Genomic DNA, 24022 nt, shown 5'->3' on the forward strand with positions numbered 1-24022 from the left:
TTGCTGTTGCTCCAGAGGGCCCGCAGTACAGCAGACAGGCACTGGAGGGAGCAAGAGACTATAAGCTCCTATAAAAAGATTTTGTTCAAATTTCATAAAATTTTATATTAGTGCCCATTATTTGTTTTCATACTTCATTCAAGATCCCACACTGTATTCAGCTGCACTGAGCAGCTTCAGCTGCATGCAACAAATTCTGATAAAATCTCTTTTCACTTTTATTCTGTCATGCATATTTTCTAATTTTCCTTGATGTGGGGCTTCCCTGTGGTTCAGATGGTAAAGAATCCGTCTGCAAAGCAGGAGACCTGTGTTTGATCCCTGGGTCGGAAAGATCCCCTGGAGAAGGAAATGGCTACCCACTCTACTATTCTTGACTGGAGAATCCTGTGGACAGAGAAGTGTGGCAAGCTATAGTCCATGGGGGTTGCAAAGAGTCGGACACAACTCTTTTCTTGTTATGGCTCCTTAGATACATCCATCATTTAAAAGTGAACATTACCAAATACATGGGATTTTTAAAGTATCTTTGGTATTAATTTCTTATTCTGATATTAACTTCTCATTTAAATGTTCTCTTCTCTGCAATCACCCTCTGCACTTTTTAAGTCTTCTAACTTTATCAAGGCTTTCAATGGCTAAGTCAAAGATTTCTCTTGGTATATGTCACATTGCACTTGAAAATACGTGCTGCTGCTGCTGCTATATGGGTTATTTTCAAATATCTTTTGATAGATTTCTAACTTAATTCCACAGTGATAAGAGAACAGATTCTGTATTTCAATACATTCAGACCATGAAATTTTTATACTTTGTTTTACATTCTTGGATATGTTCCAGTGTCTCCTGATTTATAATCTATGGGAACCTGAATAGAATTTGTATCCCACTGTTGTGTGAAAATTATATAAATCTTAATTATGTTGAATTGGTTCATAGTGCTTTCTAGATCTACTATACCCTTCTACTTTTCTGTCTACTCATTCTGTTATTAACTTTTGAGAGTTTGATACTGAAACTCCAACTAAAAATTTATGTACTTAAAAAATAATTGTAATATATAGTGGAACTATTAAAAAAAAAAAAAACGAAACCTGTAAAACCTCTCTAGTTGGGAATATACACCCACAAGTCCACAATAAAGATTTGAGGAGACCCCAGCATATCTGAGCTCACCGGTAAAGGTCTTTCCCTGCATGAAGGCAGTTCTTAAAGACTGGGAGATGTAGCTGTGTTTTCAAAAGGAATATGTGTATAACGGACTTTTGGACTCAGAGGGAGAGGGAGAGGGTGGGATGATTTGGGAGAATGACATTCTAACATGTATACTATCATGTGAATTGAATCGCCAGTCTATGTCTGACGCAGGATGCAGCATGCTTGGGGCTGGTGCATGGGGATGACCCAGAAAGATGTTATGGGGAGGGAGGTGGGAGGGGGGTTCATGTTTGGGAATGCATGTAAGAATTAAAGATTTTAAAATTTTAAAAAAAAAAGGAATATCCCAAAACAAAGTAGCAAGACACACAAAAAGAAATGAGGAAACACGGCCCAACTAAAACAACAAAATAAATCTCCAGAAACCGACCCTAAAAAAACTGAGGTATATGAATTATCCAATAAAAATTTCATAATAAACTGGCATAAAGATGCTCACTGAGCTCAGGAAAACAACATATAAGTAAAATGAGAATATCAAGAGAGAGAAAATACTAAAAAGAACCAACAGGAACTCTGGAGCTGAAGAATACAATAACTGAATTGAAAAATTCACACCATGGGTTCAACAGCGGTCTTAAATCCATCAGAACAAAGAATCAAGGAACTAAAAGATTAGTCATTTAAAGTTATCCAGTCGGAGGAAGAAAAGAGAATGAAGAAGAGTGAAGAAAGCTTAAGGGACTTCTGGAACATCATTAACTGGACCAATACACACATTATGGAAGTCCCAGAAGGAGAAGAGTGAAAGGAGCAGAAAGTTTATTTGAAGAAATAATAACCCAAACTTTTCAATCTGTGGAAAGAAATGGACATTCAGATGTAAGAAACCCAATAGCTTCTTATGGGATACAGCAAAAGCAGTTCTAACAGAGAATTTCACAATGGTAAACGCCTACATTAAAAAAGAAAGATCTCAAATAACCCATCTCTACACCTCAGAGAACTAGAAAAAGAATAAATTAAGCCCAAAGTTAGCAGAAGGAAATAGGAATTAGAGCAAAAACAAAATAGGAAATAGAAGGAAAAAAAAACCCAACAAAACAAAGTTGTGGTTTTTTAAAAGATAAGCGAAATTGACAAACCCTTAGTTAATAAAAAAAGAAAGAAGACTCAAACAAAATCAGAAATGAAAGAGGAAGGGGCCTTATGCATCTGCCAGTGCGGGAGACACACACCGGTTCAGTCTCTGAATCAGGAAGATCCTGTATCTGCAGAGCAACCAAGCCAGTGGACCACAACTACTGCGCCCTTGTGCTGCAACTACTGAAGCCCACTCTGCAATGAGAAGCCACTGCAATGAGAAGCCATGTACACCAAAACTAGAGTGCAGGTCCTGCTCGCTGCAACTAGAGAAAAGCACGCAGAGCAACGAAGACCCAGCAAAGGGCACCCCCCCAAAAAAATTTTTTTAAGAGAAATCGAAGAGATTTTTAAGATTGATGTCAGAGAAATACAAAAGATTTTAAAAGACTACTATGCAAAATTATTTGTCAACAAACTAGATAATAGAAAAAAATGGATAAATTCCTAGAAACATATAACCTATCAAGACTAAATAACAGATAAAAAATCTGAATGTACCTATAACTAATACAGAAACTGAATCAGTAACCAAAAGCCTCCCAACAAAGAAAAGTTTGGGATTCAATGGCTTCTCTGGAGAATTTTGCCAAGTATTTTTTAAAAAATTAACATTAAGCCTTCTCAAAGTCCTCCAAAAAACTTAACAGGGAACACTTTCACACTCATTTTATGAGGCCACCATTACTCTGACATCAAAGATGCTTCAAGAACGGAAATACAGACCAAATCCCTGATGAATATAGACACAAATCCTCAACAAAATATTAGCAAAGTGAATTAAATAGCATATTAAAAGGATCAAAAGTGGGATTTATTCCAAGAATGAAAGGACAAACACACAAAAGCCAATCAATGTAATACATCACATTAACAGAAGGAAAAATCATATAATAATTTCAATAAATACAGAAAGAGCATTTGACAAAATTCAACACCTTAAATGATTAAAAACACATGATAGACTAGGAAGAGAAGCAAATTACTGCAAAACATTAAAGCCCATATATGAAAAGCTCATGACTAACATAATTTTAATCATGAAAAACTGAGGTTTTTCCTTGGAGACCAGGAATAAGGCAAAGATGTCCACTGTTGTCATTTCTATTCAATAGAGTAGAGCAGTTAGGTGAGAAAAGAAAATAAATGGCATACAAATTTGAAATGAAGAAGTAAAATTTTATCTGTTTGCAGATAACATGATTGTATACATAGAAGACTCTAAAGACTCCATCAAAAAAAAAAAAGTTAGAACTTAAGTAAATTCAGCAAGGGTGTGGGACTGAAAAAAAAAATACAAAAAGAAGCTGCATTTCTATACATAAAAATGAACAACCAGAAAATTTAAAAATCTCATCTACAAAAAGCATCGAAAAGAATAAAATACTTAGGAATCAACATTATCTAAAAGGTAACAGACTTACACACTAAAAACTACAAAGCACTGCCAAAAGAAATTTCAAGACACAAATAAATGAAAAGGCATCCTGGGTTCGTGAACTGGAAGACTTAATTAAAATGTCCATACTACCAAAATGACTTCCCTGGTGGCTCAGACGGTAAAGAGTCTGTCTACAATGCGGTAGACCCAGGTTCGATCCCTGGGTTGGGAAGATCCGCTGGAGAAGGAAATGGCAATCCACTCCAGTACTATTGCCTGAAAAATCCCATGGACAGAGGAGCCTGGTAGGCTACAGCCCATGGGGTCGCAAAGAGTTGGACACGACTGAGCGACTTCATTCATTCTTTCATACTACCAAAAGCAATCTACAGATTCAATGCAATTCCCATCAAAATTTCAGTAGCAGTTAAGTTTTTTTTTCCAGAAAGATCAATACTATAATTCATATGGACCTACAAAGAATCCCAAATAGCCAAAATAATATTAAGCAAGAACAACAAAAGTGGAGGCCCCATATTTCTGATTTCAAAGCATATCATAAAGTTACAGTAATCAAACAATATGGTGCTGGCATCAAGACATATAGACCAATGGAATAAAATGGAGACACACTCACGTTGATGGTCAACTGATTTCAACAAGCGTGCTAAGAACACACAATGGGAAAAGGATAGTTTCTTCAAAAAACAGTACTGAGAAAACTGATTTCCACATGTAAATGAATGAAACTGAAACCTTACCATACACTACCCAAAAATCAACTCAAAATGGAGTGAAGACTTAAACATAAGACATGAAACTATAAAACTTTTAGAAGAAAATTCAGGGAAATACTTTATGACATTGGTCTTAGTAATGATTTTTAAATTATGATTTGACAATGATTTCCTGGATATGCCACTGAAAGCACAGGTAACCAAAGCAAAAGGAGACAAGTGGGACTACATCAAACTAAAATGCTTCTGCACAGCAAAGGAAACAATCAACAGGGTGTAAACGCAATTTGTGGAATGGGAGAAAACATTTACAAACCATCTGATAAGTGTTAATATCCAAAAATAAATAAGGAACTTCAACAGGTATATGAAAAGATGCTTGACATCACTAATCAGAGAAATGCAAATCAAAACCACTGTGAGATATCACTTTACACCTGTTAGGATGGCCGTTATTAAAAAAAACAAACCAAAACCAAAAGAAAAGAGAAGTATTCAAGGATATGGAGAAAAGGGAATCCTTGTGAACTGTGGGCTTCCAAGGTGGTGCTAGTGGCAAAGAATATCCACCTGTCAATGCAGAAGATGTAAGAGATGCAGGTTCAATCCCTGGGTTGGGAAGATCCCCTGGAGGAGGACATGGCACCCCACTCCAGTATTCTTGCCGAGAGAATCCCATGGACAGAGGAGCCTGGCAGGCTACCGTCCATGGGGTTGTAAAAAGTCGGACACAACAGAGTGAGCACACACGCACATTGTATACAGTTGGTGGGAATGTAAAATGGTGCAGCCACTAACAAAATCAGTATGGAAGTTAATAAAAAAAATAAAATAAAATTATTACATGTTCCAGCAATCTCACTTTTGAAAACACGATCTAAGAGATATTTGCACTCCAATGTTCACTGCAGTATTATTCACAATAGTCAAGAAGTGGAAACAGCTAAATGCCCACCAACACATCAATGGATACAGAAAATGTGGGGTATATACGGCAGAGTATTTTTCAACTTTAAAAAAAAAAAAGAAATTCTGCCATCTATTACAACATGAATGGACCTCGAGGGCATTGTGTTAAACGACATTAGCCAGTTACAGAAAGACAAATACTGCATGATCCCACTTACATGAGGTATCTACCACGGTCAAGCTCATAGAAGCAGAAAGTGGCATGGTGGTGACTGGGGACTAGGAGAAGGAAGGGGGGAGTTGCTGTGTGATGGGTGCACAGACTCAGTAATGCAAGATGAGGAAGTCTGAGAGATCTGCTGCACAACGACATGTACACAGTCAACAATTCTGCGCACTTTATGGTAGATTTCATATTATGTGTTTTTTTACCACAATTACAGTGAAGTTTGTATGACATGACCTGTTCTCAATGAATGGATGCCAACTTTTAGGGATTAGTATTTCCATCTGCAAGTATTCACATCTTTATGGAACTGGACTAACATTAAGCTCCCTAGTATGATTTTCAAAATCCACTCTCCCCTCTTTAGCAATCAGAGTGACACTTCTCCATCTTAACCTTCTAGTACTTTTCCTTTCATTTAAGATTTCCTAAACATTATTCACAGTCATACAGAAAAATATATCTGCAAGTTCTCTTAGAACCATGAAATGGAATTATCGCAGGGCAGAAGGACTGAAATAAATGACAATGGTTAGATGTTTACCTGCTTTCTTATGTACTACTTACCTATCTCAATTTCTTTCTCACCAATGGTGTTTGTACCCTTTCCAAACTACTGTGCATTCTCTCATAATAGAGTACTTTAAACCAGCTGAGTAATTCTGCTGGTCACATTACACCAAACAGCAGGCCCAAACTTTTAACAGTAAAAGTAATCAAATGCATCAGATGATAAATATAAATTGTAATAGTTTATATTAACTTTAAGAATAGAGCTATTAAAATTCTAATTTCACTGCTTACTTTCAAATATGCAGCTGCCTCTTGGACAGAAAGTGTTCTCTGACTAGAACTGCCACATTCATGATCTCCTGAAAAGATTAGCATATTAATTTTGAATCAGTACTATGTTAAACAAAAAAAACAAATATAATTAATCAAAACAGTTTTATAAAATACACAATTATAGATTGTATTATTATAATCAGTAAAGAAAGAAGACAAACACTCTTATATTGTCTAGAAAAAACTTCCAATAGGCAATGTAAACAAGTATTTTTACATTAACCACAACTTTTATATGCATTTCAATCTACATAGAAACATACCTTCCTTTTATATTCTTAATGAAACTGTTAGCCAGGGGTAAGAACCAAGTAGTGCTCACTGATGCCTATTCATAGGTCTTGGTGCAAAGAAAGTCCTCTATAGATGTATTTTTCAAGGGGGAAAATTCATTGTACTAACTTGTACATCTATTACTAAAGCTAATAATTCAAGACTCAAGTAAATCTGAATTAAAATGTCCATTTTAGAGTATTACTAAGCCTACTTTTAGCAAGGCGTGTGCAAAACTTAAAATATTATAACACAGATCAACAAGGAAATTAGATAGAAGCATCTAGCTATAATCAGGTGTACTACATACAAAAGTTTGGAAGACTACATTTTCCTTTTCTCACAGCTATTTTTAAGAGGATCCAAACCTTTATTCACCCACCAGGCTCTCGATGGTTATGAGATATCAATTATCCTTACAGTGAACTTCAATTTTGTTTCTCCTACTATTTCTTTCAAGTACTTAAAAAAAACTTTTTTTAACATAAAAGTATAATAGTTAAAACTTTTGGCAAATTTTTTTTTATCATAAAAGCAACCATATTCCAACTTTATAAATTTTGTTCCAGATTTTAATGGTCATAGTTGTAAAATGAGAATACCTATTAGATGAACCCAAAAAAGTCTTCAAACTTTATAATCTATCCTCAGAGATCCGATTCTACAGATCTATAGCAAGGGCTGGCAAACCCAAAGACCAACTGTGGCCTACCACCAGTTTTTATAAGTGAAGTTTTATTGGAACACAGCCACACTCATTTATTTATGTATTATCTATGCCTGCTTTCATGCCCTAACAGCAGAACTGAGTAGCTGTGACAGAGACAGTCTAGCCCACAAAGCCTAAAAATTTACTATCTGGCCCCTTTACAGATAAAAAGTTTGCAGACCCCTGCTCTATAGGAAGGAATCTGTATCTTTAAAAGCACTCCAGAGTATGGTGATCTAACACACTTCATAAAAAACTGCTATAGAGACAACTGTAGAAGCTTGTATTATAGGAGCAATATCAGGAATTCCATGTAGATTATATACTCTCTTTCTGGGTGCTACAGCTATCAAATTAATGTCATTAGTTTGCAACATATGTATGTTAACAGTCCATCAGTCAATGCAAAAAAAGCTTTTAGTGATATACACAGAATTATTAGCCAAAAACACTGACCAGAATTAAAGAACTAACTTCCTCCACCCAAAAAAAACCTTGGTGAGAGGATGGGGAACTATCTGGCTTCTAAATGCATCTACTGGACTAGAGAAGTTCCACATTTACCTACTGCTGCTGCTGCTAAGTCGCTTCAGTCGTCTCCGACTGTGCGACCCCATAGACGGCAGCTCACCAGCCTCCCCCGTCCCTGGGATTCTCCAGGCAAGAACACTGGAGTGGGTTGCCATTTCCTTCTCCAATGCATGAAAGTGAAAAGTGAAAGTGAAGTCGCTCAGTCGTGTCCGACTCTTAGCGACCCCATGGACTGCAGCCTACCAGGCTCCTCCATCCATAGGATTTTCCAGGCAAGAGTACTGGAGTGGGGTGCCATTGCCTTCTCCACATTTACCTACTAAGCTTGTACAAATTTCTACAAAAAGACTTACTACATACAAAAGTTTGTAAAATTACATTTTTCTTTCCTTGTAACTATTTATAGGAAGAGAATCTAAAGTCTCTTCTTTCAGATTATATGTAAAATAAGTGAAACAACTTAAAAGATAATAAAGACAAGGTAGCTACTATAGCTTAGAGATGCTAAACTTGATGCCAATTTACTTCTCTTGTTCTAACTGCAGATATGCTGCATACCTGAGAATTTTCAGACTTACTTACAGCAGAATATGAGGAAAATGCAACGTGTCAGGAGAAAGAAATTCTGTAATCTATTTACTTTATCCAAAGAAATGACACCTATACCGTCACAAAAAGAAAATCTGTACTTTTATATTAGATCTATGATTTTAGTTAATTTGTTGCTTACTCAATTCAATTGATATACAAGCTTTCAGAATTCTGTTACTATCAGTGCAATAAAAAAGTGATAACTTATATAATACAGTATATATCTATATTTCATCATACACATATGTCAGGCAGGATAAAGGCCTTGATTAAACAAACCTATACAAATAAAAACCCATTCCCTACAGGGAATAAAAACTTCTAAAGAGAAAATATCCACATGTACGTAACATAACAACACTGAACTTAGGAAAAACCATTTCTACTGATATCACATGCTACATATACAAATTAATTTTCAAAACATTTTTACATACTATGAATGTTGAGACAATTACCTGCAAGCTGTGCCAATCGATCATGAAGCTTGTATAAAGTGTTCATCATAAGATTTTTCTCACTTTCCTAAATTTAAAAGAAAAACATTATAAAACATCTGATCTTAAGGGAAAATGCACCAAATAATAATCTGTTTGAAAAGAAAAATAGTAAATAAATTTAACAATCATAGAAGCTACATAATATAAAAGGCAAATTCATATTTAACCAATGGCTACCATATTTTAAAGAAACCTTAATCTAAGAATCTAAACTATCTCAATATTCTACTTTCTTGAGGATGATTGCGATATTGTACTAACCTTGGTGCCAGAAAAGGTCTCCTACATAGCAAACTCCCCCCACCATCAAAGCAATGCTCCCAATTCCCCTCTATACAATGCATACTTATGCATATTGACTGTTTTCTTCATGTTTTGTTTTAACTGATAACCACATAATGTCAACCAACCTGACATTTTTGATTAACCCTCAAACCACTCCGAGGCTCCCAAAGTGGCTGTGCCTACGTTTATGAACCATTACAGTGAAAGAAACATTTAATAAGTATTTAGAACCCTGAATATTCACTGGAAGGACTGACGCTGAAGCTGAATCTCCAATACTTTGGCCACCTAACATAAAGAGCCAATTCACTGGAAAAGACCCTGATGCTGAGAAAGATTGGAGGCAGGAGAAGAGGGAGACAGAGGACGAGATGGTTGGATGGATCACCAACTCAACAGACGTGAGTTTGAGCAAGCTCCAGGAGATGGTGAAGGACAGGGAAGCCTGGCATGCTGCAGTCTATGGGGTAGCAAAGAGTTAGACACAATTGAGTGACTGAACAACCACAACTGGGAGTTAAGAACTGTTCTCAGAAACACGAGGAATCCACACCAACAAGATGATTCCTGTTCTTAAGGGCAAAAAACATACTAAATGTTATAGTTGCAAACAAAGTACAATGTAAATACAGAAGACAGAGGGGTGGAAAGATCCATTTATGGAAGAGGGAATATCTGAACTAGGCTTCACAGAAAGAATAGAATTGACCAGCATTCCAAGCAGAAGGCACAGCATAGGCCTGAAAGCATAAATGCTTTGGTTATATTTCTTACATAACCAGTAGCCAACTTTGACTCAGCAAACTCCTAGAAAAGTAGTTTGGAATCAATAGCTAGAGAGCCCTAGATACCAAGACAAAGAGTTTGACTTCATCCTGAACATTTAGGAGAAGAAAAGTTAAACAGAAATGTGTGTCAGGAATATTATTCTGACCATATGAAAGGAAACCAGAGTATAGACTCCTGCAACACCTAAGCACCCTCTCAAGAAGGCTAAAGCAATGAGACCTCAATTTAAGAGTAATCACAATTAACATAGATAGATATAAACAATGGAGGAGGGTAAGAACAGCTTATCAAACTATTTGAAATAAATGCATGATTCATGAGGGGTTATATCTTTATGATTTCCTTTCTCCTGAAGTTTCTGACAAAATAGGATTATTGCGTAAATGTGACCAGGAACAAATTCATACAGGATATAAAAAGCTAGGAAAGTAAAGTTCATATGCCCAATGACATGCAGTGACACCCATTTATTTTCACGCTGTATGTTCAAGGACAGAAGAGACAAGTTTGCATACTATGCATGGCATACTTTTGTCAATGAAGCTTCAATGAGTGACAGGAGGAAGAAGAAAATTCATCAGAGGCGCCACAATCCTACTAGCAGAGTCCCTGGTTTTATGTGAGACGGTTGATAGAGACAGAGATAGGTGACAATCCTTCAGCATTACTTGCTTTCCAAGTAGCAAGCAGCAAACTACTTGCTTTTCCCATTTGCTTTTTCACCCCCTCAACTCTATCTCAATCAGATTCTGAATCAAGTCAGTCCTTATCAAATAAGATTAAACATCCAAACTGTAAAAATCAGACATCAAAAAGTAACTGCAGGGACTGAAATACACAATTCTGAAAGCTATGCATCTGTGATAGATTAAACCACAAAATCACTTTTAATAAATATGTTCAATATAATAAGATGAGGTGTCCCACTGATTGCGTAGATTAGACTTGATATATAAAACCAAGGTAAATCTGACTAAGCTTTGGTACTAAAATAGCTGAGCATTTTCAGTCTCTTTCCTCCCTTATCTGGGAAAGAGACTGATTTCCTTTCTGTTTTACATGTCTTGATTATGCCCCTCCCCACACCCCTTTCAAAATCAAAACTAAAGCCAAATATTCGACAACTGTCCTCTGTGATTATATCTTTAATGAACATCACAGGCCTGGGAATAAATGTCATATTTTTATTCACATCTGTTAACACTGGACTAGACAAGTAGAAAAAATAACAAAACTTAATCATACATAACTGGATCTCATACTGGATAACATATATGCTATTATAGTCTCATACAAAGAATTTAAACACCCCAAAATCTCAACTGTAATTTTTTCAAGAATTATTTTTCCAGTGGCAACTCATTCAAAATGACCATCTATATTACTACAAGGGTGTCAAGTGCCATCCAAATGATCAACTAAATTATGATCTAAATAGTTTTCATGGAATATTTTATTAATGGAAACAAATCAACTTTGAAGAGTAGAAAGGCTTTGGTTCAATAATCTTTAGCACCATTATGCTAAACTATAGGTAAACCTGAAAGGTCTGTATATTAAATTCCAAAGTTACTTTCTTAGAGAAACTTATCTTGGCTTATAGTTTCATTATAAACTTCTTCCATTCTGCTTTTCAAACTCTCTTCTAATTCTTGGCTTGAAATGTGTCTACTGATCACCCTGAAAACAAGTTAAAGATCTACAAACAAATCCATATTTAAAGTAAGCTTTCAAAACTAACCTTTCATTAGCAAAAATAATTTTAAATTTGAAGTATTAATAGCTACCTTCTAATTGTGTATTTTGGTAAGCTCCAGATTTTTTTTTTAGTCATATAAATCATTCTCTGAAGCAAATCTCATTCTCTGAATCATTCTGATTCATAGGAGGGAAAGTCAAACTATAGGGTGACTCCACCAAATTGTCTCATATAGTGTCACCTTGAAATATTCCCCTCTCTATCTCATCCAACTGTCTCAAGGATATTTTCTGTATTTGTATCAAGTCCTTAATTAAATGATAATAATGGATTTTAATTACTTAGCACAGTGTCTCGCACAGAATAAACACTTAATATAGGTGACTAGCCATTATATTCATTATAATTATTACTATTATTCAGAGGTTAGGAACTTCAGGTTCCTCCAAGTGGAAAATTATGCAGAAGAAAATAAAGTCTTGCATTTTCAATGTTCAGTGAGTATATACTGCAAATTTAAACTACGATGCCATAGCAGTGTTAATATCATAACTGATCAAGTCAACTTTAAAAAAAAATTAAGTACTGTCACAATAAAATACTACTGAAAATAATCAATACTAACAATCTAAAGTTACAATCTATGGATCTGACTTCACATTATCACATATCCTTTAGCACAACAATGTTTTCCATACAGGTCTATCTATATTACTGTCAGTTCCTATAACAATAAAACAAACAAAAAAACTAATTGTGTATTATGATATAAACTTAAATATCACAACCTTTGTATTGCCTATAATGATGATGGGCAAATGAAAAATATTTCCACATAACACTTAGGTTAAAATTAATATTATAAATCCTTTAAAAAGAAAAGGAATCATAAATAGGTTGCATAAGACTCTAACTAAATCCTTTGCTTCCTGACAGTTAAAAAGGCCTGCCAATGAGCAAAAAATCCAAAGAGAACAAAAGAAGAGCAAAATCTGCTAGAGTATCCAACAACGAAGAAAACACACACACACTTTAAAGGCTAAGATCAGATCCCCAGATGACATGCCACTGCCATTTTACTTTGCGATTGGCTTTTATCTTTAAATGATAAACAGTTCTGCTCTTTGGAGAAAATCTGTGTCAGATTTAATTATATTATAGAAAAGGAATACTCAAAAATAAGAAAATTTATTGCCTCAGCATAAAAGAACCTTTAAAATTCCTACTGTCAGTTGATATTCATCCTAATACTTTTATCATAAAAAACATAACAAAGTATCAGTATTAAGATTTTTTACTTACTTGTATGTTTCCAAATGTTTCATCAAAGGGGTTTTTTACTATCAAGGAAAGAAAAAGAGAGAACTGTTAGTATCATTTAAGAATAAGAATCCCCCTAACCAAGCCCTCAGAAATGCTAAGACGTACTCTGCTAAAACTGAATATAAATATGTAAAGAAAATATAAACAAATTGATGATAACAAAGGTTAGAGAACTAATTTTTCAGACTTACTATATTTACCATTCTCACTATGATTTTGTAGTTTGCTCTATAATAATTAACAGTAGGTGCTCTGGTCTCAGACTTGGTTCCAGTCCTAGCTCCACTGCTTGCTAGCAACGTGACCTTGAACTACTATCTACTTAGCCACTCTTAAGTTGTAGTTTCCTCTTCTATAAGGGAAGGATGTAATGACACATACTTTATACAGTTGTTAGGATTAAATGAGATAAATCATATAAAATGCTTGATACAGTGTCAAACACTTAATACATGTTACCTATGATCATTACTATTAGTGACTTCATTTTGGCTCCTTAACTTGGTTTCTCTTCAAAATATAAAAGTCAGTTACTACTAGAGGAAATATGCAAGATGCTTTAAAGCTGAGTAATTCATTTAGAATTCTTACTTGCAATGATTAAAAGACAAACCTGCCTAGTCCTTGCTAACATCTGGAAAAGTGTCAAGAAACATACACACACATCAAAATAGCTAAGAATTAGGTATCAATATTAAACAACTTTTTTCTAATAAATATTATAAAGAAAGGATTTACCATTTTCCATTCAACCTCCCTACATCCATCCTTCCCCAAAAGATTCAAACAAGTTTATGGCTGAATATCATATAGTACTTTTCTAGTTATTATTTAGAATCTCCTCCTTACCCTCTACTTTAAAATTATATGCAAAAATATTCAAAGCTTTCAGATACCTGGATCTCTGTAAGTCAGGACACAACCAAGACTAATTGAGCCTACAAAGTTGTTCACACTGACCAGGTTTCCTTTCTGAGGTGCTTTTCTATTTTTATTTGAGAAAACAGGAAGTCCCATAGGAACCAGGAACTACTTGATTCTAAGAAAGTTCATGTGTAAGACCAGTTTAAATAAAAAAATACAATTAAAAAAAGGGGGAAAAACATATTCTGCTATCATCTTAAAAAGATATGATAATGAATTTTCAGACAGCATTTTTCTATAAAGCAATAGGGTTTTCATGTCAAGAAAAATATTTTAAAAACAAAAAATCAAAAGTACTCAATAGGAAATAGGAGGGAGAATAAAACTTAAAGATTAAATAAAATGTTAAGAAACAGAACATGCTTGGACTGAAAAGATCCTTTTTAATACACCAATTTTTATTAATGTAAAATTTGAATAATTTAAAATAAAGCCATATTTAGTTCAACATACTACTAAAAATGCTTTGTCAATCTACTTAAATTGGTCAAATGATTCTAAAAACACAAGTATCTTATTTGCTCTCTATATGGGGTGGCAAAGAATCAGACTGAGCGACTGAACTGAAAAGAAATTCTAAAAAAACATTAAAACCTGCAATTCTAAAATATAGGTTTTAATATTTACGAAGAAAAGCCATGAGAGGACCACTTTTTGACTGTTTATGCATTTGTTTTTGTCAAGATTACTAAATGGAAACTAGCTCTTCAAGTATCTCTATGAAAATATTACTGTAGACTGTGGATGTTCTCCCACTACATTGCTCTGCTGTGACTTTCTCACAAGGGATCATGTGTATTCAGGTCTGTATGCTCAGAGTCAACCACAGTACTCAGCAAACAGTGCTTGAGAAGTGCTGTTTGAGCCATCTAGGCTAAATCTGCCCTTCTTTATTCAATGCTGTGTGTTAACACAGAAGCAGAAGCGTTAGATTTTGCAGGAAGCTGGAAAAGGGTATGTATGTCTGAGCAACTGGGAAGGGAGATGTATAGAATGACAGTGAGAAAGCCAAGGAGCAGAACAATAATTCTTTTGAAAAACACTGCTCTGCCATTTGTTTCTTTCTAGGTTTCGGCCTCTTATCTAGCACACTTAGCTAGCTGAGAGTATAACATGTCTAAAAGGCCAACAATATACACACCTACTACTAAAAAAAAAATCAAAATGTTCCCTGACTTCCGTGAAAACTGTCACATACTAAGTTAACAGACAGACCTACTAAATTAATAAAAAAGTAAACACAGTCTTGAGGTTAAGATTCGAAAGGAAACTCCATTTAAAAATAGCAGTTTTAACAAAGCAAAAGCATTTCTATGCATCTAAGTTTTATTCCCCCAAATCATTTCAGTATTTCTGAAATTACATCAGCACTTTTTCTCTCACCCACATTACCTATGATCATAGATGGATAAAAAACATACTGTTATCCCTAGTGAAAACATTCCTCCCTCCCCTGCTAATTAGGCTACTGTAGAGAAGAAACCATATTCCAAAAGCAATTTACAGCTCCCTCTCCCAAAAAAACTGTCACCTCACTTTCTAGCCTCTTTTCTAAGGATGGAAACTGAGAGTAAATTGTAGTTATTGCTTTGTTGGTGTTGTTTACTTACTTAGTCATGTCCGACCCTTTATGACTCTATGGACTGTAAAGCCCTCCAGGCTCCTCTGTCCATGGGATTTCCCAGGCAAGAATACTGGAGTGAGTTGCTGTTTCCTTCTCTAGGGGATCTTCCTGATCCAGAGATCGAACCTGCATCACCTGCATTGTCAGGTGGGTTCTTTACCACTCAGCCACTAGGGAAGCCCTCATCACTTATCCTAAAGCAATGATAATAACAAGTTGGTATTTCAAACACTGTCCTCCCATATTCCCTACATCCCAAACAGCGTCTCATTTCTGCTTTTTCTCAAATTCTCCTGTTGTGGCCATTTTCCCTTCATTTTTCTTGTTCAGATTATTTCAAACCTCAAATACAGCAAACTTTTCTTTATAAATATACTTAAAATTTTGACTTCTCTTCTTCTGACTGTCCTAGCAAAAATAAAAGTCCTTAAAATATATCTTTAATTATACTACTAGACTCTTCAAAATCGTTCAATCATTTCCCATCACATTTTGCTTCAAGGAACTAATTCAAATCTTGTGATATTTTCCTACTTACAAGACATACTGTTGATATCCCTTCTCTAAACCTCTTTCTCTCACATAAATTTCAAAAATGTTACTAGTTTTACTGACCCTTTCTAACCGAGTGTAAACCTTTTCCATTCTCTTAGGGTGAGATCAGATTTGTCAATCATCATGAATTCTCAGATAAAAAAGGGGAAAAAATGAAGTATATTACAAATGTAGGGTTTTTTTTTAGACATAATGAATGCTATTACACCTTTTTTAGACAGTATAGTATACGCGTAACTCTTGTAGGCACTGGGAGACAAAAATTTCCTGTGACTCCCCTTATTGCAATATTCACCTTATTACAGTAAGTCTGGAACCAAATCCACAGTATCTCTGAGGCACGTCTCTATTTGCAAAGTACATGTTTAATGTTAACCAAATGAACTGATGCTTTCCTCAGGAAGGCCCTGTTTTGGTCATTCAACGGAACTAAAGGAAAGAAAAGTCTACGGTGACCAAAGTTCTTTTACAACTCAGAAAGAAAGAAAAAGTTTATTCATTTAATAAGTATTTCTTGTCTAGTTTGCGCTAGGCACTGGTAGTGTGGCCGTGAATAAAAAAAAATGTATCTGCCCTCAAGGAGTCTATATTTTAGAAGGATCAGAACAGACAATGAGCAAATGCACTTTTTACAATATATGTCAAATGGTTCTAAGTGCTTTGGAAATAAAACAGTAAGAATGGCACTTGACATGTGAGGGAACTTCTATACTGTTTTCCCTAATGCCTGTACCAATTTTTACATTCCCACCAACAGGGTACAAGAGTTCCCTTTTCTCCTCTTTCCTTAGATTGCACTGGAGTAGAAACCTGAGAGAGCTGAGGGAACAAGCCACATGGATACCTGGAGGAAGAGTTTTACAGACAGAAAGGAGGAGTCCGCAGGCTGTGGAGTGGCAGCATGTCAGTCATATTACTCCTGGAAACAGAGCTGTGTGGATGAGAGAGCAAACAGCAAGAAATGAAGTCAAAGGTTATTTCAGGGAATTAATAGGTAAGATAATATAGGATTCTGAAGATTTTTTTTATCTGTTAATCTGAGCAAGAAATCTCAGAGAATAGGAAGCATGCTACCTGGCTTACGCTTTAAAAGAAAGACACAGGTAATAAGTGACAGGTCACTCTTGAAATAATACATTCATGGTACTTTCCTCCTGCTTCCTCTACATCAGCACAGTTTCAGTCAGCCCAACATTTTTCTGTTCTAAATAGTTGAAACTACTATTACCAGCCATATAAAAATATTCTGCCAGGAAAAAATGAACAGACATTTTTCTAAAGACGACATACAAATGGCCAAGAGGTATATGAAAAGGTGTTCAACATCACTAACCATCAGGGAATGGGAAATCAAAACCACAGTGAGATATCATCACCTGATACCTGTTAAAATGGCTATCCTTAAAACGACGAGGTAAATTGGTGAGAATGGGGAGTAAAGGGAAGCTTTATACACTGTTGGTGGGAAGGTTAATTGGTACTGTCACTGTGGAAAACAGTATAGTTCAGTTCAGTCACTCAGTCGTGTCCGACTCTTTGCGACCCCATGAGTCGCAGCACGCCAGGCCTCCCTGTCCATCACCAACTCCCGGAGTTCACTCAGAGGAAAACAGTATAGAAGCTCCTCAAAAAATTAAAAACAGAACTCCATATGATCCAGCAAATCTCACTATGAGGTATACATCCAAAAGAAATGAAAACATGATCTCAAAGAGAGATCTGCACCCCTACATTCATCACAGCATTATTTGTAATAGCCAAGATATGGGGACAGCCTGTCATTGGGTGAATGGATAAAGATGATGCAGTACAAGTGTACCAATGGAGTGTTATTCAGTCACGAGAAAGAAGGAAGTCCTGCCATTTGCAATAACATAGATGAACCTTAAGGGCACTGTGCTAAGTGAGATAATTCAGACGGAGAAAGACAAATACAGTATGTTATCACTTATCTGTGGAATCTAAAAAAGCCAAACTCAGAGAAACAGAGTAGAGTGGTGGTTACCAGGGGATGGGCAGTGGGGGTAATGGGAGAAATACAGATCAAAGGGTAAACTTTTAGTTGCAAGATTGGCAAATTCTGGAAATTTAATGTTCAGCACAGTGATTACAGCTAAAAATACTGTTAAAAACTTGCAGGCTGCTAAGAGCAATAGATATTAAATGTTCTCACCACAAAAAAGAAATGATACTATTCTGTGACAGGTTGGAAGTGGTGGCTAATGCTAAGGTGGTAATAATTTTGCAACATATAAATTTACCAAATTGACATACTTGCACACCTTAAACTTACACAATGTTGTATGTCAATTATATCTGAGTAAAGGTGGAAAAAAATTTCTGCCAGAAAGGCTCTGCACTTTTTATCCTTCTGATCCTCTTAATGATTTTCTTTCTCCTTCATTCTGTCTTTAAGGTCCAGTTTGCAGCTCTCTTACAGTCATGAAGGATGCCTAATAACTGCAGTTTATCAGGACCTTCCTCTTCTCAGAACCTCTATGTATTTACTCTCAGTATCCCTATCTTACATTATAATTTAACTATCAGTTTTTTGTTTCCTCCAACAAGACTGCAAAATCTCTACCTGCCTTGCAGATATTGTGTACTAATATCTGTTGAAAGAACACAAGCCTGAAGGCATAGTGCAGCCTCCTACAACAGCTTCCCTAATGCTAGAGAAGTACTACAATCCTGCTCACTCCACAAGATTCTCCTTTGAATAAAAAGAAAGTAATATTTCTTAAATTCTTGATACGTTCCAGGAATACTGATGCCACGCTTTTAGGAAGTAGCTTATTTCTCCTAATACCACTATTTTACAGCAGGTATTACCCCTATTTTATGGACAGAGAAACTGATGCATGATTAGGTTAAATTGCTTCCTTCAGGTAAATGCTGTTTAAAGAGCTAGGATTCAAACCTAAGTCTGACTCCAAAGCCTACTTTTTTTCAGAAAAGAAAAGGCAACTACAGAAAAGAAAATATTTGTTCTAGTCAGTTTACGGAAAACATTCTTCTCTAGAACTTTCAGATTTGGAATCATTAAACTTTAATCTCCTTACGTAATGCATGAAAACTGGCTAAAATGGGGATAAGGAGGAAAAGACACTGCTTTAGGGAAAATACACTGATGTCTCTTAAGATGATAAAAACTCTACAAAACCAAGTTCTCTAAACTGTAGTCTAGGAAAAGATTTTCCACGATATATCAAAACATAGAGTATTTGACAACCACCATGGGCAGCACTGACCATTCCCCTTCTTTCTGCTGCCGTAGCACTTTGTTCTCAAGGCTGCTATAAAACTTACCACGAGGCATTTGCTTAAAAAAAAAAACAACAATATAGTTTTCTGATTTAGAACCATAACACATCTAAATAATATTTTGGCTTCATCTGCTAATCTAAGACTCTCACAAACATATATCAAGTGCCTACTAGGTGCCAGGCATTATGCTTGTTGCAACAGGTTAAGAAATGAAAATATATATATAAGCTCTGTCTTCAAGAAGTTCAGTCTGGAGGTCAGTAACTCTGCAGACATGCTCTTTCAAAGGTAAAGGCAGTCTCTTGTAATTCTAAAACTCTGACCTTAAGGCTAGGTTTTTAGTTTTTGGAAACTTCAAGTCATCTAGACAATTAAATCCAGCTGCTTAAATGACCAATTATCTTTCTGAGTTGTACCTAGTTATAAACAGACATTCAAACTCTCAAATCCCATCTTCTAGCATTAGCAGTTTAAACAGAGCATAATTATCTGTGAAGAAGTGGCGGGGTGGGGGGAATTGGGGGTGGGTGGGAGGGCAAATGTTTCCAACAGCTGCAGAACACTGCACCTGTGTGGCAAGCACTTCTGCATTTCACTGCCAGCCAGACTGATCTAAAAACGGACATGGGGAACAAGGCAGTCCATTCTTTCGCAACACAGCACTGCTGCCCATTTGTTCTCTGAGAGCTCACCTACTGTTCCATGGCCATTTTAAAGCTCAGGAACAGCTCACTTCAAATGTACTTAGTAAATTACTGTGAATATTGAGATTAAATCTGCAATCAAAATAGGCAGAATTTTATGGACAAGAACTGTCTACTATAAAATTTGCCTAAGGCAAACTTGTATCATCATGTTCTACTCATAAATAACCTTTCCATATGAAGCCTACCTATCTATATGGATTTACAGAGGTACAGATCTAGACTGGGATAATAAGTGAAAGAGATGAGTAGGGCAAAATCACAGATGCTTCTTCACTTTTCATATCCTATAAGACTCCCAACTTTTCACTTGCCCTATTCTGAGAGGCAATGATCCTGTACTACCAAATAAGTTTTTTTAAAGAATAAGAAATGTACACGGTGACTCTATAAAATAAAAAGGACTTTAAATGTGATTATCAAAGTACCAAGAATATAATGAAAACTGAAATAATGTATTCAGAGAAATAAAAGATCAAAGTCAAAATTAAATTGGCAATAGTCTTATTATTTGATTGATTCCCACTCTTCACCCCTATATGCTAAGAATCATTATGGTCTCTTCCAAACTTATGGTCATTTGAAAGTCTCACATTTGCTCACCATAGAAATGAAGACTCCCTTAGAAAAAATTGATAACAGAGTATAATTAAAATTTTATTTAATCTTCATCCAAGCACTAGTGTTAGCCCTGCAGTCGTCTCTTGACTCTTTGGGACCCCATGGACTGAAGCCCACCAGGCTCCTCTGTCCATACGATTCTCCAGACAAGAATACTGGAGTGGGTGGCCATTTCCTTCTCCAGTCCTCTAAGCACTGATTTTACATTATAATTGTAACTCAAGTTTGGGATCTCTGTAACAAAAGCTGTAAGAAAGACTTTTAACTACAGACCGTTCAACAAGTATTAGTGGGGCCTATTTTATACACCATGCTATGAAAACATGTTGCTTACGTAGTAGTGAAGATAAATGAGTATCTATGATACAACAAATAACTTAGAATTTAGTATAGAGTGCTTTAAGAATTCAGGAAGGGACAAATAATTTCTGTGTAAAGTACACCCGATGTTTCAAAATAAACCAAAAGTAATAAAATGGGATGAACTACTAGAAAATGCAACATTAATGTACCTCAAAAAGATCATACTGAGTGAAAAAGCCTCACAAAAGAGTATTCTATGAATCCACTTATACGAAGTTTTAGAATAAGCAAAATAAATCTATAGTAAAAACAACAGAACAGTGACAGGGTATTGACTGGGCAGGAGGAAGAAGAGGTGAAGGTAATGTTCTGTATCTGCAGGGGTTTATGTTGCACGGCTAGATGTGTTCCTTGAAACTCATCTGATGGTACATAAAAGATTTATGCATTTGACTATATGCAAATTTTACCTAAAAAGAAACAGAACCTCACTCTTAATTACTAACATTCATGAAGTATGTAAGGGTGGAATATTCTAATATCTTCAATTTACTTAGACATATTTTTTAAAAAGAATGGTGGATGGATAGAATGATGAATAAGATACATAGTAAAGCAAATACAGAAAATGTAAACTATAGAATCTACAGTGCTCACAGCACAATCTTTCAATTTCTTGTTTGAAATGTTTCATAATAAAATACTAGGGGAGGAAAAGTATAAAAAGCAAAACAATAAGTATTTGTTAATGGTGGTGGTTGTTTAGTCGCTAAGTCATGTCCAGCTCTTTCAAAATCCTGTGGACTGTAGCCCACCAGGATCCTCTGTCCATGGGATTCTCCAGGCAAGAATACTGGAGTGGGTAGGCATTTCCTTCTCCAGGAGATCTTCCTGACCTGAAGATCCAACTCCCATCTTCTGCATTGGCAGGCAGATTCTTTACCACTGAGCCACCAGGGAAGCCCCATTCATTAATGGTGCTAAAATCCTACCAGAGAACTGGTAAAAGACCACTTCAATCCCTAGATATATTAGGTTAAAACCCCAATTATAATAGCTGCAGCTTATTGTACAAAATTTCCTTTTTTCTTCCAAGTTAGTCTAAATTCTTAACAAATTGAAAACTGAAAAGTTCCTCTTATGCAAAAAGCTAGAAGAGTTACTGGAATGTAAGAGTTTTTTTGTTTTGTTTTAGAAAGACCTGGCTAATATAGTCTTATTTTTAAAAATTCACATAATTTACATTTACAGATAAGATTTTATCCTATTATACTAAAATAGTGTGAGAAACTTGGCATATAGGGAAGTAGCAAAATGTAGGAGTTTGTGTCTAGTAACTTTTAAAAAGTAAATGTTTACAAATATTCAAAACTATTTTCTAATACATTTAATCTCCTGAGCTGGAGGTAGTTCATCTACCAATGATTTTACAAAACTGGCTTCATTTACCTAAAATAATTACAAATTAGAAAATTAGATCACTAGCATATCAAAATATTACACATTCCTTCTAAAAATTAATTCTGATATTTTAAGAGTATCCATAACTTAAAGAAGAATATCTGAGTTACTGATTACTGAATCTGACTAGCAAATAAAATTGAAGTTCCCACTCAAAAAATGTTTAATATAAAAGAAGACTCAGACTTACAGAAAATACCAACAGCTTACTCTAAAATAAAATACAAACATATGAATTTTTCCCCACCCCCAACACCTGGTGGTCTCAGAGGTTCAAAACCAAAGAGAAACGATCAGGCTACTGCCACCATCTAGTTTTGTCAGATAAAGACACTTCTGTAGTCTACCCAATGTTGGGAAGAAAGGACATATAAGAACACATTCAAATAAAGACAATATATCTATTTAAATTATGCAACTTTATCGTACTATACTGCTTAAGGTCCAAAAGTTTTGAGTGATCTGCTTTTTCAGTACTTTCAAAGTCTCTTCCTGAAAACTATTTTGCATATATGCCAGTTAAAGAATTATGCTACTGCATGGTGACAAATGAACAGAAAAATAAAAGTCAACCTACAAAGGTTAGAAACAAACCTATAAATAACAGCAAGCATCTGTGCAACAGATATCTTGGCACCCAAAGGAATTTATGTTAATGCAATACTATAATTTATAAAACATGGTGACAGCTCACTGTATTAAGAGATTTTAAACATTAACTGTTATACACTAGAGACTGGTTATAACACTTCCTCAAGGTTTACGTTGCCAAGAATACAAAAGAAACTGTATTACAAAGAGGCTGTTCTAAAAGAATATTGCTAAAAGAGAATTTAGAAATCCAAAAGGAATCTGTGATACACTATACAACCAATCTCTAGCACAATGCAATAAAACAACATGCATTTCCCATACAATTAAATTCATGAGATTTTCCTTCTACTTAGGGTTTTCCCTCGTGACTCAGTACAGAATCTGCCTGCAATGTGGGAGACCCAAGTTCAATCCCTGGGTTGGGAAGATCCCCGGGAGAAGGAAATGGCAACCCATGCCAGTATTCTTGCCTGGAGAATCCTATGGACAGAGGAGTCTGCTGGTCTACAGTCCATGGTGTTGCAGAGTCGGACACTGAGGGACTAACACCTTCCTTCTACTTAGTAACATTCTCAGTCACAATGCATGGTTACTTTTGAGCAGCAAGGAGACATTATTCAAATAAGAAAACTGGAGAGAGAAAAGCTGCAGTGCAATGAGAAAGTGAATAAAACTGAAAAAAAAAAAAGTTCTTATTCTATGCATTAAACAGAGACAAGGGAAAGGGGCATTATCTACAAAGAAAGCACAGAGACTAAAGCATGACCAAAACTAACATATAAACTGAATTTGGAGCTAACAGGAAAAAAAAAAAACCCTCAACACCGACTTTATGAGCAATGTGCTCAAACGTTACATCTTGCCTTTTA

The 24022-nt window shown here is 35.5% G+C and overlaps 1 protein-coding gene across 1 annotated transcript in view; it reads right to left on the minus strand.

The window, feature by feature from the left end:
- LEMD3 (LEM domain containing 3) overlaps positions 1 to 24022 on the minus strand; it is a 71084-nt gene that overhangs the window by 22138 nt on the left and 24924 nt on the right. Inside the window, exons 2-4 of the mRNA XM_069584717.1 lie at positions 13080 to 13117; positions 8963 to 9029; positions 6359 to 6426 (exon numbers count right to left, since the gene is read on the minus strand). Coding sequence (XP_069440818.1) covers positions 6359 to 6426; positions 8963 to 9029; positions 13080 to 13117 — 173 coding nt within the window. The remainder of the gene's footprint in view (positions 1 to 6358; positions 6427 to 8962; positions 9030 to 13079; positions 13118 to 24022) is intronic.

This window comes from Ovis canadensis, chromosome 3 (assembly GCF_042477335.2).
Source record: "Ovis canadensis isolate MfBH-ARS-UI-01 breed Bighorn chromosome 3, ARS-UI_OviCan_v2, whole genome shotgun sequence".
NCBI classification, from domain to species: domain Eukaryota; kingdom Metazoa; phylum Chordata; class Mammalia; order Artiodactyla; family Bovidae; genus Ovis; species Ovis canadensis.